The sequence below is a fragment of the Ictidomys tridecemlineatus genome, chromosome 9 (assembly GCF_052094955.1).
Source record: "Ictidomys tridecemlineatus isolate mIctTri1 chromosome 9, mIctTri1.hap1, whole genome shotgun sequence".
In the NCBI taxonomy this organism is placed as follows: domain Eukaryota; kingdom Metazoa; phylum Chordata; class Mammalia; order Rodentia; family Sciuridae; genus Ictidomys; species Ictidomys tridecemlineatus.
Window position 1 is genome coordinate 36,997,320 of NC_135485.1, and position 15,579 is coordinate 37,012,898.

The window sequence follows — 15,579 nt, forward strand, 5'->3', positions numbered from 1 at the left end:
TCCTAAGGTAAAAGCAAGACAAAAGCACACTGAGCTACCCCTTTATACCCTCTATGACAGCAAGAGCAACAAAAGTGAAGCAGGATTTGGAGAAACTGGTACCCTAACACACTACTAGTGGGGAGGTGAAATAATATAGCTGCTTTAAAATCAAGCTTGCAGTTCTCTAAAAGGTTAAAGCTAGTTAAAAGACAAAGCAATTTCAATTCCTATACCCAAGAGAAATGAAAACTTATGTCCACACAAAGACTTGTACATGAATATTCATAGTAGCTCTATTTACTATATTCAAAGGGTGGGAACAACCCAAATATCTATCAACATGACAAAATACTTATGATACATCCAGATAGTGGAGTATTTGGCCACAAGAAAGAATGAAGTGCTGATGCATGCCACAACACCCATGAAGAGCATCTCAGTGGGAGAAGCCAGAGACACTAAAGGTAACATGTGTTCAACTCTATGTTTATGAAATACCCAGAACAGTCCAATTCATAGACAGGAAGTAGGTTAATGGTTTCCTGGGAGAAATGAGGAATTGACGACTTACTAGGATAGTTTCTGTTTGGTTGATGAAAAAGTTCTGCACCTAGATAGTGGTGATTTTATACAACATTATGAGGTGCTTTATGCCACTGAATTGTACACTTTTAAGAGGCTATATAGGTGAATGTTAGGTTATGTGTATTTTACCACAATAAGTAAAAGATATTAAGAGAGTTAGATAAGCTACCAAGTACAAACAAGTACAAAAAGGTTTGATCCAGAAAACATATTTGATATCTTATAAAAATAAACCATGAAGAGTCAGAAAACCTAAAAGGAAAAAGTGTCTAAATAAGTATTTCAACAGAGTAAATGCTAATGGCCAGGGAACTCTAATTTCCTTGAATGCATTGGGTTCCCCTCACCTCAAAGGGACACAGTAAGGAAAGAACTTACAACTGGTAAAAGAACACCCTCTTCAACGTCTGATATATAAAGCCAAAAGCAGCCAGGAGGAAGGAAACGTGAGCACAGTGAAGTTACTGTTTAAGGAAGTCCCCCTGTGTGGGAAGTTACCCAGTGCGGTTTAACAGATAGCACACTCACCAGAACGATAAGGCATCTTGAGGCACGTACTCAAATGCGAAGGCACCTGACATTGTCTGTCCCCTGGTTTCTTCATTTATAAAACAGACAGTGGACAAATTCTGTGGGTTATTTGCAAATACACATGATCTGGAATCTAAGCTATGTACATTTTAAGAACAGAAGGAAATCTGGAAATCCAATAGGTACAGTGGCCCCCACCACCACCCAACTGAAATCCAAAGGTCAGTGAGGCTGAGTCCTGGATGATCAAGAAATGCACAGTGAGGGCCAGCAACACGGGTACACAGGATAAGAAACAGGAACCCCAAGTCTCAAGGCCACCTTCACAGCAGAGTGGAGGCAGCATAAGAAAAAGTAAGCCATCATGAGCCCAGAAAGGCAGAGATTCGGCAAAATCCAACTAGGAGCTTAAGGAAGCCAGGACCATTCATCTTTTAATTTCTCCATCCCTGGCATACTTGCTCTCTCTCTGCTGAACAAACGGAGAATAAACAAAGGGGCTGCCTCCATATTACAAATTACAGTGTATGGCGTCTCTTCTCCTCGGAAATTATCTACACAAGCTTCTAGAAGGAGCAAAATTTACTAGGCTGCAATCTCGTGAGCAAGGATTTACACATTCATGTTACTTTTGCAGTGGCAAATAAATTTAAGGAACAGCTATATCTTTTTAATATTTATTTTTTAGTTGTAGTCGGACACGATACCTTTCTTTTTATTTATTTATATGTGGTACTGAGGATCAAACCCAGGGCCTCGCACTTGCTAGGCCAGTGCTCTACCGCTGAGCCACAACCCCCCTGTATCTTTATGACCACCTGGAATAAAGACAGAGAGTGAAAAGGTGTTCTCGTAGAACTAGAATAATGTGAAAATTTTTCTCCCCACAATCTTTTAGAAATCATTAGAGATTTCACGGAAACCTCTTACTCATTTGTTGATTTAACTCATTTATTTGGCAATTTTTCTTTTCAGGTGTTTATCAGTGTGGAATCATGCAAATGGTAGTTTTCTAAGTTTAAAAATTTTTAAAGGGAAGGGAAGAGCTTTGGTAATAGGATATAACTATTTTTTATCTGAAATCATCATCATTAAACTTTAATATTCATTTTAGAAATACAATACACAAAACTCAAAGCTAATAATGCTAAGAGTTCTCTTAATAGAGTTAAAAGAATTAATTCTACTAAATCAATTCCTGAGTAACACGAGTGTTTCTAGGCCCCAATCTGTGCATTATGTTCTACGTGTATCTAACCAGCATCAACCAATGGCTAAGAGCTGGCACATCTGAAATAGTCTTAGAAACAACTCAAAATGTTGTTTCACTTTCTCAGATTGCCACATGATCTCTTCTAACAGATTCTATTCTGGTTGCTGGTAACAATGTCCACCTTTTACTTTGTGGGAGTGATTAATACTAATAAATATTAAGTGAATATACTTTCATGTCTAAATTTAAATAATGCATCTCCTCAAAAAACAAAATGAAGGTCTGTGGTTGTAGCTCAGTGGTAGAGTGCTTGCCTAACATGTATGAGGCACTGCATTCGATCCTCAGCACCACATAAAAATAAGTAAATAAAATAAGGGTATTGTATCCACCTACAACTAAAATTTTTTATTCAAAAAAATGAAACAAAATTAAATGAGAAAGCACTCCCACAAAGATCTAAAGACCTTTTTGATAACTCTAAAGTCTTACTAATCGTTAGCATTGTAATCATTACCAACAAAAACTTTCTTGAGTTAATGGGCACAAGGCATGGTGTAGTATGTTTAAACTATGAAGCAACAATTATGGCCCTAGGAAGATTATTATGTTCAGATAGTTGATGAGGAAAAAAGGCAGTAATAATAATGCATACAGATGGGAGAGTAACTTAGAAAGGGCAAGGCATTTACAACCAGGGGAATCTCCAAGGTCTTAAGAGGACCCAAGATGGAACTCCCATAACTGGAGAGCTGTCGTGCACTGCAGGAACAAGGCTTCAAAGTAGGAAAGTGTCAAGTGTTTTTGAGCACAGGGGTCTAAACAGTCATAGATCTGCTATCAATTAATGGTCTTTTCTTTTTTCTTTTCTGTGGTGCTGAGGATAGAGCCCAGGACCTCACACATACTGGGCAAGTCATCAACCACTGAGCTATATCCCCAGCCCAATGGTATTTATTATAATCACATCCACCACATTGTCTAAAGCTGAAAAGAACCTTTACCTTTCCAGAACTGAAGCAATGCAAGCACAGTGGCTAATCCAGGAACATCCGGATATAAGTTTCAGCATAGGCAATCCGCTACTGGGTGGCCCAGAGCAAATCATCTCCTTATCCTCAATTTCCGTAAGTAAAAAAAAAAATCTGGAGGTATTTCTTCAAAGTCTCTTGAAACTCTAAAATTGTGTGATTCATCTTTACTACTAACAAATCAATCACCACTTTGTATGAGAAATTATCAGTTATATAAACCTATGTAGGTCTGGGAACAAAGCACTCCACAAACACACTGAGCCCAGTTTCACCCAGGGTCATTGTATGAACTGTTCCTTCTGTGTGGCGTGGGCTATCTGTGTCTATTACTGCTCACACTCTAACTCTTGGAAGGTCAAGTAGAAACCTTCCCCAATCCCTTCCTATCTCCACTCCCAGGAAAAAAAATTTTTTTAAAGTACTTTTTTTCCTGTACTTTTGCCACCAAAGCTTCCTCCATTCATATAATTCAGTCTCTTTTTAAACTGTCTCCCAGGATAAGTGTCACCATACCTATCATCATCAATAAACACTTAACAGAAACTACTAGTTATAAGAAGTAGCTTCAAAGAAGCTACTAAGAATCTCCAGCCCAGTACTTTATGGTATTGCAGACAAATAAAATGCAATTTACATAAATCACAATGTCAAATATGACAGTTCTTAAAAAGTTTTTTCAAGAACTTGCATATAGTTCTAAGGCAAGTTTCCTTCAAATAAGCAAGTGGGAAAGAAGGGATGGGTAGAAACACTGATTATTTCAGCTCTTAGACCACTTCCCAATCTTTCTGGGAACCAATCTCTTCATATTTGCTTTCCCTGCCTACAACGCAGTCTTCTGAATACATTCAGTGGAAAAATAGCTAAATAAAACTTTGATGGAAATTTGACTTGTCAATATCACTAAAAAGTGCTGAAAGCCAAGTTTTATGAATAAAATAAAGCAGATGATACCTTTTCTGAGAAAAAATGCTCATTTTTCTTATAGCCACTGTATCTCTCCTCATCCTACAAATAATCAGTAAATAGAACATAACTATCCAGCCAGATCCAAGACTGTATTTTTTTAAGATCAAGAATATTTTTATTGCTTCTACTTTTAAGTTGCAGGAGAATCAAACCTTTGAATAAACTTCTCTCTTGATTTAAAGGATTACATATACTATACTGTTCTCCATAAAAAGTCATATGTACCTAACAACTGTTTTAATACAAAAGAAAAAGTTGAAACTAGAAAGTGAGGAGGTGAGAGGTTAGTAAATTAGTGAATTTTCCTCATCCTAGTGGATCATGCTAAAATAATTTTTTGTTGGGAAGGGGATCTTCAGTCTCTAATGATACACATGAGAAGTAAGAAAATAGAGGACACTGAACAATTTTTATATCAGATTTCATGTTTGGAGATTCTCACATGCAATCACTAGGGATTCACAATATAGTTGGCATTTTATAATATAGAACAAAGAAGAGCACACTTCCACATATTTCTCTTCCTCTCACCATGAACATTTAAAAAACTTTATTTCTTGACTAACTAAATGCAATGTGTGATCATGAATTAGATCCCAGACTTGGAGGGTAGAGAAGGAAGGAGGTTGGAAAAGAACTATAAAGATAACAAAGGGACCACAAATGTAATTTGTCTATGGGCTGAGATTAAACATCTCGAAATTGATCATTGAATTATGATAATAAAAGAGAATGTCCTTGTACTCAGACAACACACAATGACCTATTTAGTTGTAAAAGGGGAGGAGGCAATGTCTGCAACTTAACTATCAAACAATTATGGGGGAAAAAAACAGAATCATTACTTAAAAGTTCTGTATGCTCTTATTGTAAATTTTCTATATGCTTGAAACTATACAAAGTTTAAAGTTACCAAAAAATATCAGGAGTGTGGATGAAGGGAATGGTATTGCTCCCCTCATCTATCTTACATAGACTTCAGCTTCCTAAGAAAAAAGTGACTATTAATTTATTAAATGAAGATAGACAACCTGAAAAATTAAAGAGATAAGTCAGACCCTTGGATTTGAAACATGGTATCTTAGCCTTTTTAAGTGATAAAGGATAAGAAAGGTTGCTTCCAAGAGAGTAGAATAAGAAGACAGGTATAAATCAGAAACGGGAGAAGAGATGGAAGAAATTGAGACAGTAAAAGGAAGTTCATGCTACCTTATTTCAGAAATAAGGAGGCTTAAGTGCCAATGAGAAAATGAGTTTTCATGGGATAATATAGTTGAGAATTTTTATAGCCAGAAAAAGTCATGTCACACATTAACCTAAGTACTGTCCATGGACTACAGTATCCCTCAGTCACAATTTTGCTTTCTGAGATCTCAGTTACCTGCTATTAACCACGATCCAAAAATATTACATGAAAATTCTAGGAAAAAACAACTCAGAGGTTTTAAGTTCATGCCATTTTCAGTAATGTGATGAGATCTCAAGCTGTCTTCCTCTATCCCACCAAGTACATGAAGCATTCTATGTCCATCACTACAGGTCCATTAGTCAACTAGCAGGCAACTTGGGTACCAGATCCACAGTAACAGCATCACAGTGCTTGTGTTCAAGTAACACTTATTTTACTTAATAATGTTCCCTGAGGCAACAGTAGCAATACTGGCAATTTTATTATTTATTCTTATAATTGTTCTATTTTACTATTAGTTATTATTCACTTGTTGTGCATAATTTATAAATTAAACTTTTACTGTAAAGTATTTATATATAGGAAAAATATGTATAGGGTCTGGTGCTAGCCATGATTTCAGGCATCCACTGGGGGTCTTAGAATATAACCCTCAGAGAGAAGGCACTGTGGTATTGAGAGCCACACCACTTTTTACAAACTGGTGAACTTCCTGGCAACCTCTAAAGTCTGATGCTAATGCTTCCAACTACCCTGAAGTAAAAGGAACTATTTTTTCCCACCCCACGTTAACTCCCCAAAATTTAAGAAACTACTGAAAGATACAAAACTTCAGGAGGGCCCTGTAAGTTTGGGGTTCCCACTTGGGCATCCACCTAATCCAAGGATACAACTAAGAGAGTAATATCAGATCATTTCAGAACCCTGGAAGACTTTCATCTCTGCATGGTTGAGAGCTTCCAGGTTCCTGGAACTGGTCAAGAAAACAACCCTAATATGACCAGGCGACCCTACAGAAATATGAGGGATTTCCAGGGTGTTAATAGATAATAGTGTGTAGATAGTTGGATCCTGGCACACAGGCAGAGAAATATGTCACTGGGAGCAGACTGGGCAATGTTAGCAAAGGCAAAATGTGAAAGAGCAATTACAAGTTAGCAACAACACAACAAAAGATAGCTGAGAATGGAGGGAGATGAAAGAGAGGAAAAACTGCATAAAGCACTCTGTTTTCCAAGTTAAGGCATTTTAACATGATCATAGAGAATCTATAGCTTTTCAATATCCCTCTGATGTCTGGATGAATCAAAGATGATAATCCAAGAAATGAGCCAGATAAGATAGTAATCCACCTAAAAGATGGAATTGGGGACTGTAATAAACTACAGCATAAGGAAAGAGAATTTTCAAAGTTATGCTTAATTTTATGTGTTAACTTGAATGGGCTACAAGGTTCCCAGATTAATCACTGTTTTTCAGTATGTCTATGAGGGCGTTTGCACATGAGAGTAGCATCTGAATTGATGGACTCAGTAAGTAGACAGCTCTCCTCAATGTGTGGTCATCATCTGATCCTAAACAGAACAAATGGTAGAAGAAAGAGGAATTTATGCCTTTCTCCTCCCTCATTTATGGAGTTGGGACACCTCCTCCCATCAGTTTCTGCTCTTGCTCTGGGATTTCCATCATTGGTTCCCTGGCTGTGGCCTTTGGACTTGAATTAATATATCACTGGCTTTTCAGGGTCAACAGTTTGCAAACAGCATACATCTCTTAGAATTTCTCAGCCTCCACAATCATGTGAGCCAATTCCCATAATATATCTCCTTTTATATATATAGATAAGCATATATATATATATATATATATATATATATGTACACATATACACATATATGTTACATATATAGATTTGGTAGCAGATCAGATGTGTTTTGGAGTTGAATAACTATATATACATTTGTATATATACATATACATGAAAGGAATATTTAAACTATACAGAGTGAAGAAGATTATCTTAGAACATCCAATTAGAAGTAGAAAGAGGACAAAAGACCTGTTTGATATTACCTTTTCCTATTACAAAAAAGAAAGTTTTAAAAAGTCATAACAAAGCTGAGCATGATAGCACATGCCTGTAATCCCAGCAGCTTGGGAGACTGAGACAGGAGGATCATGAGTTCAAAGCCAGCCTCAGCAAAAGCAAGGCACTAAACAACTCAGTGAGATCCTGTCTCTAAATAAAATACAAAATAGGTCTGGGGGTGTGGCTCAGTGGTTGAGTGCCCCTGAGTTCAAACTCTGGTACCAAAAAAAAAAAATCATAATGAAAGTAATAAATAAAACTATTCTCAAAAGTTTTAAAATAAAATGTTATCTATATTCTAGGGAGCTGTAATAACCACCCACCCCCAATTTTCCCTGGAATATCAAGGTAGTTTCAAAGATAGGCTTTAAAGAATAGCCCTGCAATTTCTTACATGTGTATGTAATTTCTTGTTTGGTGTATGTTATGCAAGTTTTCTATGCCTCAGTCCCTTATTTTGAAATAAAGTCTAAAAATACTTAATATAGCATTGCTTAGAGAAATAAAGGAAATAATACGTCAAATACTTAGCACTGCAGCTGGCTTGTAGTTAGTGTTCAATAAGTCGTATCAATTTTATAACTAATGTGCAGGAAACAGTTATATAACAGCTGAAGAAAGACCTGTTTACAAAGACAGCCCTTAGTTGGTATCTGGCAACTTGGACTTTGGCAGGGTCCCACCATTTCTAATACTGATAAGGGTGTTCTCACTGTGCCTCAAGAGTACAAGAATAGGATTTATGTTGGACATCTACTTTCCTTTCAAAGTCTATAGTTTTGGTATATTCTATGCAGAGGGTGTCTATGTGACCAGTCCCCAACAAACAACTTAGGCACTGAGCCTCAAATAAACTTCCTTGGCAGAGATTTTATAATTGTCAGAATTCAACGCTGGATAGAAATGCACATCCTTTGTTATTTCATCAGGAAAAGACAATTGGATGCTTGCATCAGGCCCCATGTTCCTGTTCACTTTGCTGATTTTGCTTTGCATCCTTCACTATAATATCGTAGCTGAGCAGGACTAAATGTTAGAACCTAGAAGTCCTCATAACAAATCAACATTGGGAGGTAGAATGCCTGATACTACTAGTCAACCTATTCCTTTAATATTCTAAACTACTTGCCAGCGTCTATACTGGGGCAGTATTACAGACAACCAACCAACCAAATTAAGACCATCAAAGTCCAATTCCTGCTGGGTACAGTGGCACAGGCCTGTAATTGTGGCAGCTCAGGAAGCTGAGACAGGAGGACCACAAGCTCAAAGCCAGCCTCAGCAACTTAGGAAAGTCCAAAGCAACTTGGCTACACCCTATCTCAAAATAATAAATAAAAGGGTGGGGATGTGGCTCAGTGGTTAAGCACTCCTGGGTTCAATCCCTGGTACAAAAAAAATCCTAATTTCCTAGCAAATAATGGTTGTCAGTTTACATACTACTTGAAATTTATTTTATTCAGCAAGTCAACATGTAGAAATCTCTCTACTTTTTTTTTTCTCGTCTTTATCCAGTTGGTCTTTTTCCTGATAAAACTCCAGTCCTGCTCCTCCCTGGTTTCCATCTCAGTATTACATGGAACCTCCAATGGAACATCAAATGGCCTATCCCATGGGTCATTTAGTTCCACAATTACAAAGTGACATCACTTGTGAAAACTCCTTGACCCTTTGATCTGTGTTTTTATGAGTAAGATCAAACAACAGCTGTCAGGAAGATCTTTTTCAGTTCATTTCAATGTATGGAAACACAGGTCTCATGAAATAACCACCAGAAAAGAAAGGAGGACAAACTGAAGAATGACCCCATATAGTCACTGGAACAAAGATTTTCAGGAAATATCTTGTCATCCAGAACAGAACTTCTCAGTATACTTCCAAAAGCACAACAGGCAGTATGCCTATTAGAAGCATTTCAATAAAAGCTTCTTGTCGCCGTGTTGAAAGAGATGGGGTCCAGAGAATAAGGATGGGGTGGATGTCTGTTTGCCATTATGATTGACTAAGAATTTTAACATAGTACTAGTAACCACTTGATTGCAATGAAGACTTAGGAATCATAGCTACTGGATCAACAGCCTGCCTCCTGGTTTAAAAAAAAAATAGGACAACTATGAACCACTTAAACATCTCTAGGCTATTTATTTTAACCCCAAATAGCTTCCAAGTTTTTTTCAAACTCATTTCTAGAGTCTTACATTTTTAACAAAATATTATTTTTACAACTCCTCCTGATTCTCATGCAGTTCCCACCTCACAACACTTTTTGAATTGTCACTTCTAATGCTAGGGAGATGAAAACCAGAAGATTGTCACTGGAAATCAGAGAATTGAGCACATTCACCCAAGTGGAAAAGAAACACAGTAGTGAGGTGCTATGAGCTCATCCAAAACACAGACTGAAGGCCGTCATGTGAGAATTAGCCCAGAATAGTCAGAATTAATGTTATTTCAAGAATTTGACTCTTATCTTAAAATTCTTAATTTTTAAAAATATTGAAAGCTATTTATTTTTAACTGTGAGAAACAAACAACTTCGCAACCACTTCAAGCAATAGGTCACCAATGAATGTCAGGCTAGGAGGAAAGAAACAGGAGGATGGAAGTGCCCAGTAGTTCCACAAGAGTGAAAGGTAAGGCAGGAATTAAGCCAATGGCACTAGGATCTCCGGACCACTCAGCAGCGGTCAGGAAGGAAAAGGAATCTGACCCAAAGTGTTTGAAGTGGGATTTCACATGCTGGACACCACCTTGTTCTGTCCTTTCTGGTTCTCACTGCAGCTAAGGCTGGGATCTGAAGTAAGAGGAATCAAAGAATTCTCTTCATCGTGCTCCAGACAAAGCAAGGAGTGCACTTTCAACTTCATTCAGTCAGCCCTCCACATCTGCAGGATCCACATCCACAGATGTGACTGAGCACACACAAAAAATATCCAGGGGAAAAAGGCTGCATCTCCACTGTCCATGTACTGACTTTATTTTTTCTTGTCATTATTCCCTAAACAATACAGTATAACAACTATTAACAAAGCATACATTGTATTAGGTATTATGAGTAAGTCTGGAGATGATTTAACATATATCAGGATGTATATAGGTTATGGGCACCTACTCTTTTTTTTATAGAAGATGTCTGAGCATCTGGAGATTTGGGTATCAGAGGCAGGTGCCTGGAACCAATCCCCCACAAATACGAAGGGACAACTATAAAGCAATCATCTTCGAAGTAAATTAACAATTACAATGTGTTTTAATACTATCAGGCATATTTCTAATATAGGTTTCTGAGGCTTTGTAGCTAGAAAAGAACCACATTTACCACGTTCACTGCTACGCTTCTATTTTCTCCTTAAATTTACTATATAAGATTCAAATTATAACCAATCTTTACCACACAGCAAAAACGTGTAAATGTTTCCCTTAAAAATCTGCTTTATATTTTAAAGTGGTAATAATCCTTATCTGAAACATTTTTTGGATTTCTGAAATTTTCAGATTTAATAAGTAAAATATAGCACATGCACCACACATTACATAACACAGGGACTGAGACAGTCCCACGCAAACACTATTCGCATTTCTATATGAATAGCACGATGAATAGGATAAAGACAAAAACTGGCTTCAACTAAGGCATGCTTTTGCAAATAAGAGTTTTTGAGGTTTTGGATTTTAGCATTTTGGGGATTTAGGGTTAAGAGACTCTTATCTATGTGAAACTGAATAATCTCACAATGACAAGCCACAGCAGAATTCAACAGAGTCGAAGACCATTTATGAGCAACAACGCAATTCTGTCTGAACTGGGGGAACCCAGCCACAGAGAAATCAGTGGGAGTAAAACGAAAACAGAACAAGTCAATCAACTTCTGAGGATGGTACTCTAGGAAATAAGCAGAACCAAAACCAAACATCAGGATCACCAAGTGCCCACTGTAACCAAGCGCACAGCAGCATGTGGCCAACCAAGAAGAAACCCAGTCCCCAGCCACTCCCTAGAACCCAAAAATATTTCTAGCAGAGAGGACCTTGGCGGTACTAGAAAATGCCATTCTCAACATGTCAAGAGCCAAAAAGTGGGCTGATGACTACTCATTCACGCACCCCATCCAGAGGTGGAAACAGAAGCAGAAACAAACGGAAAAGCTAGGGGGTTGGTGAGCACAGCCTTCCTGCAGCACGTGCTCCCTGGGCGGGTTTCTTAGCTGCCCCTCCCTGCTCCTGTCACAGGAACTTGGCAGTAGCTGCTTATCATGAAAAGAGCTGAACATTTCTGCTTTAGGTCAACTTCCGGAACATGTTGGGACCACCAAATCACTAACCAGTTTTAAGTAGCTTCTGTTTAATGATGAAGCAACATTATTATGAAGCAAAGGACACAGAGTACATGTTTGCTAAGAAAGACTTTGATGGTTTGTGGGAAATAGTGCACAACATAGACAATTAATCCATAAGGATCTAAAACTGATGAAGGAATTTACTTTCTCTGGCACACTTGTTCAGTAGTTTGATATAAAATGAGCATCAATATGTCACAGGCCTGTATTTAATGTAACAGACATGTAATTTCTACTCACATGCTAAATTTCACCTTTCACGTTCAAACGAAAACAACTCAGAACCTTAACTTCATCATCCCACCGCTCATGCCATAAGACTAGAGAGCAGAGCAGCGTAACAAGTCATATCAACACAGAAAGCGGCAACATATTGCTGTGATGGTCTCCTACCTCCGCTCGGCCCTCATAATAGGTTAACATGGACTTCGTAAGTACAAAAAGTCTCTCTTTGTAGTTTAAGGGTGATGTCTTCTTTTTCTGCTGGGACCTTTTAATGAGAATCTCTTCTAGAATACTGTTAAAATTCATCTCGGTCTCCTGATCACTCCTTCTGCTGCCATTGAAGATCCCAGTATTCTAACGTGAGAAAAATAAACAGTGAAGATGTGACATTTTAATTACACAAGGATGTGGCCATTTCAGATTACCAATATAGGCTTTCCCCTTTCACCCTCGCTGGACCCATGAACATGTCATCCTCTGAGCCTGGATGGAGAATAACCAGGGCAAACAGGCTCAGCCTCATCTCCTACCCCACTCTCCACCCTGCCCTGTCATTTCATAAGAAAAACTAACCCAGGACTCCCCATAAGGATGACTTCCTCTTTTGTTTTCCCCAGTATCCCTTGGCTCTCTAGCACACTCTTCTTCGATTTGATTGCAAGGAACAAAAATCTCAGATGGCAAATTCATTTCATGGTGTAAATATTATGTTTAGGCTGGCGCAGAATTGTCTCAAGATGTTGGTACATAAAACAGAGGACCACATAAACATCACAGACTCTTGAACAACATGAATCGCGCACAGTGGTAGATTCAATTCACACTCTGAGAAGGGTGGAAGCTCCATCCAGCACCCTAGTCACCAGGGCCATAGTGACTAAGTGTCTACACTACCATACTTCATCTTTCCCTTCCCTTTGGCTCCTGCTTCAATCATCAAAGAAAGGAAACCCACTCAACCACAGCTAAACCGAGTCCACCTGGATAACAAGGTCCTCAGTCCTTTATAAGGGAGTCCATCTCTCAATACTGTCCATACCTACACCAGGTCCTATAATAATCAATAAAATTTAAATCTGAAGGCCTAAAGATACTCAGACAAGGCCCAAAGATCTTTATTTGAGATAAACTGAATTAATGACAGTCTTTTCTTCCCTTGTCTCCAACACACCCTCTCAAGAAGTGATTGTATTGAGGAAAAAGGAGTCACATGAAGAGCACTACGTGGCTACTTGATAGCAGAGCCAGTGACCACTGAAGGACCCCATCATCCTCCCACCCAATCTGATCACTCCAATGAGCCCTTATAACTCTCTGCCATCAGATGTCCATTCATCTGATCAGGCTCTTTGGGGTTTTTTAAGGTTACTTTACAATAGCTTAACCTCTGAAAATCAGGTGCTTCATTTATAAAGTATGGAGGGAAATACCACAAGGTTAAGGTGAGGTTTTAAATGAGATGTGGGGAAAAAAATTTATTTGAAAATCCTACACAGAAGTGAATCGCTGTTACACTCTACTGCTGTTTTCCTCACTCAGAGCACTTCATCCTCACATCTCAACCATGACAGCAGCAGCTGCACCAACGGCCTTCCTTTCCCCAGGCTCTTGCCTTATTTTATTCAAACGACATACCCCGTATTCCTGTTGAAGCCGTCTTCAAAGATTCATCATACCATTTCAGAAATCCTCACTGTCTCTCCAACACCTGCAGGATAAACAAAAACTCCTTAGTCAGACCCTGGAGATTGTCCACAATATGGCTGCAACCTGACATCTAATCTTTACTTCCACTCTTCCCCAAACAAGCCACACTTCAGTCAAAATAGTCAGTTGATATCTCAGGACTGGTCTTGCAGCATTCATTTCCTAACCTAGAAAATTCTCCTGACTCCTCTCTATCCATCTATGAAAATTCTACCAACTCAAAACTTGACTCCTCCACGTAGCCCTTCCCGATGACTCTGATTGATTCAATACCTTCCAATTCCTGTACCAGTCACCTCTCACTCATCATAGAGGGCATCATATTCTTTCATGTCTGTAGTAATTAAGGTACATGTTGTGGTTTGAATGTGGAGTGTCCCCAAAGGCTCACGTGTTGGAATCATGGTTCTAATACAGTAAGGTTCAGAGGTGCGGACTTGGGGCAATGATTGGGGCTCTGACCTCATCAGTGGATTTTGCTGAATTAACCACTGACTGCTGAGTGGACTACTGGGTGGTAACTGTAGGCAGATGAGGCACGGCTGCAGGAAGTAGGTGACTGGGGATGTGGCCTTGGTCTACAGATGTCCCTACCCCCACCCCTTTCTCCTTCCTGGCAGCTGTGTTCTTACACCATGATGTTCTACCCATCTTAGGTGCAGAGCAATGGAATCAGCCTTGCAAGGATTGAGACATCTGAAAATGTGAGCCAAAGCAAACCTTTCCTCTAAGTTGTTCTTGTTGGGCATTTTGGTCACATCAACGAAAAGCCGACTAACAATACGTATTTTAATTTTTCAACTAGCTATTAGGCTCCCAAAGGTATCTAAGGGTACACCAGAATCATCTAAAGAGTGTTTTGGTTTTTGTTTTTAAATATTGATGTCCTGGCTCCACTCCTCACCCTCCTTTTTTACCTTCACTGGGTCTTGGGTAAGCTCTAGACCTCAGGATGATATATGCAAGTAGGATTGAGCATCACTATCTTAAATGAAGAAACTGGGACCTTGCATTTCTTTTTACTCTGTTGGTATTTTCAGTCGTCTCTCAATAACCAGTTAAGTCATGAACCCCTTAACCAAAGAGCTGTCCTGAGTACTCAGAGCAAAGCTCTTCTTCTCTTCGGCTCTAAGGTGGTTGGTCTTCTTATTCCATATTAAGATTCTACTACTCTATTTTGTTTTTCTGTGAAACTGTTGGCATGCAAATGCTACTTCTTTAGAAATTACTTTATCATCTTTGTGCAACACACATTCAGTGCAAGACAGAAATGACTACTTACAAGAAAGGCTGCCAGGAAAGGTAAGCTATGCTCTGGAAAACAGGCCTCATACAAACGTGGGGTTTCCAACCCCGTGAGCAACACCACAGTTACCAAATGAAAGGCAGGCTTTTGGAAGGCCCAGAGGATAACTAGGGTGTGGCTTATCTTCAATTCTAGAAGCAAAAGGTCTCAACATCAGGGACAGGAAAAAAGATTTCACGTTGCACGCCCTGGGGTGGAGTGGGGTTCACCTTACCTAATTTATATGAGAGATATATAGTCTTAAACAGAATCATATCACTTCAGTAGAAAAGTAACACAAACCAAGACTAGAAACAAAGACTCCTGGTTCCAAGGAAAGGGGTTCTCTATTCTAAACCACACAATTAAAGTGCACCGCTGTTGAAATCATTGTCAATGCGCAATCCTGGCCAAAGCAAACTATTAAAGTTCA

At 38.7% G+C, this 15,579-nt stretch overlaps 1 protein-coding gene across 7 annotated transcripts in view; it reads right to left on the reverse strand.

Moving 5' to 3' along the window:
• Positions 1–15,579, reverse strand: part of Tec (tec protein tyrosine kinase) — a 103,804-nt gene that overhangs the window by 56,668 nt on the left and 31,557 nt on the right. For all 7 annotated transcript variants that reach the window (XM_040292467.2, XM_078021267.1, XM_078021264.1 and 4 more), the window contains 2 exons: positions 13,790–13,862; positions 12,323–12,508 (listed from right to left, as the gene is read on the reverse strand). In XM_040292467.2, the coding sequence (XP_040148401.1) occupies positions 12,323–12,460 (138 nt within the window). In that variant the 5' untranslated portion in view covers positions 12,461–12,508; positions 13,790–13,862. The remainder of the gene's footprint in view (positions 1–12,322; positions 12,509–13,789; positions 13,863–15,579) is intronic.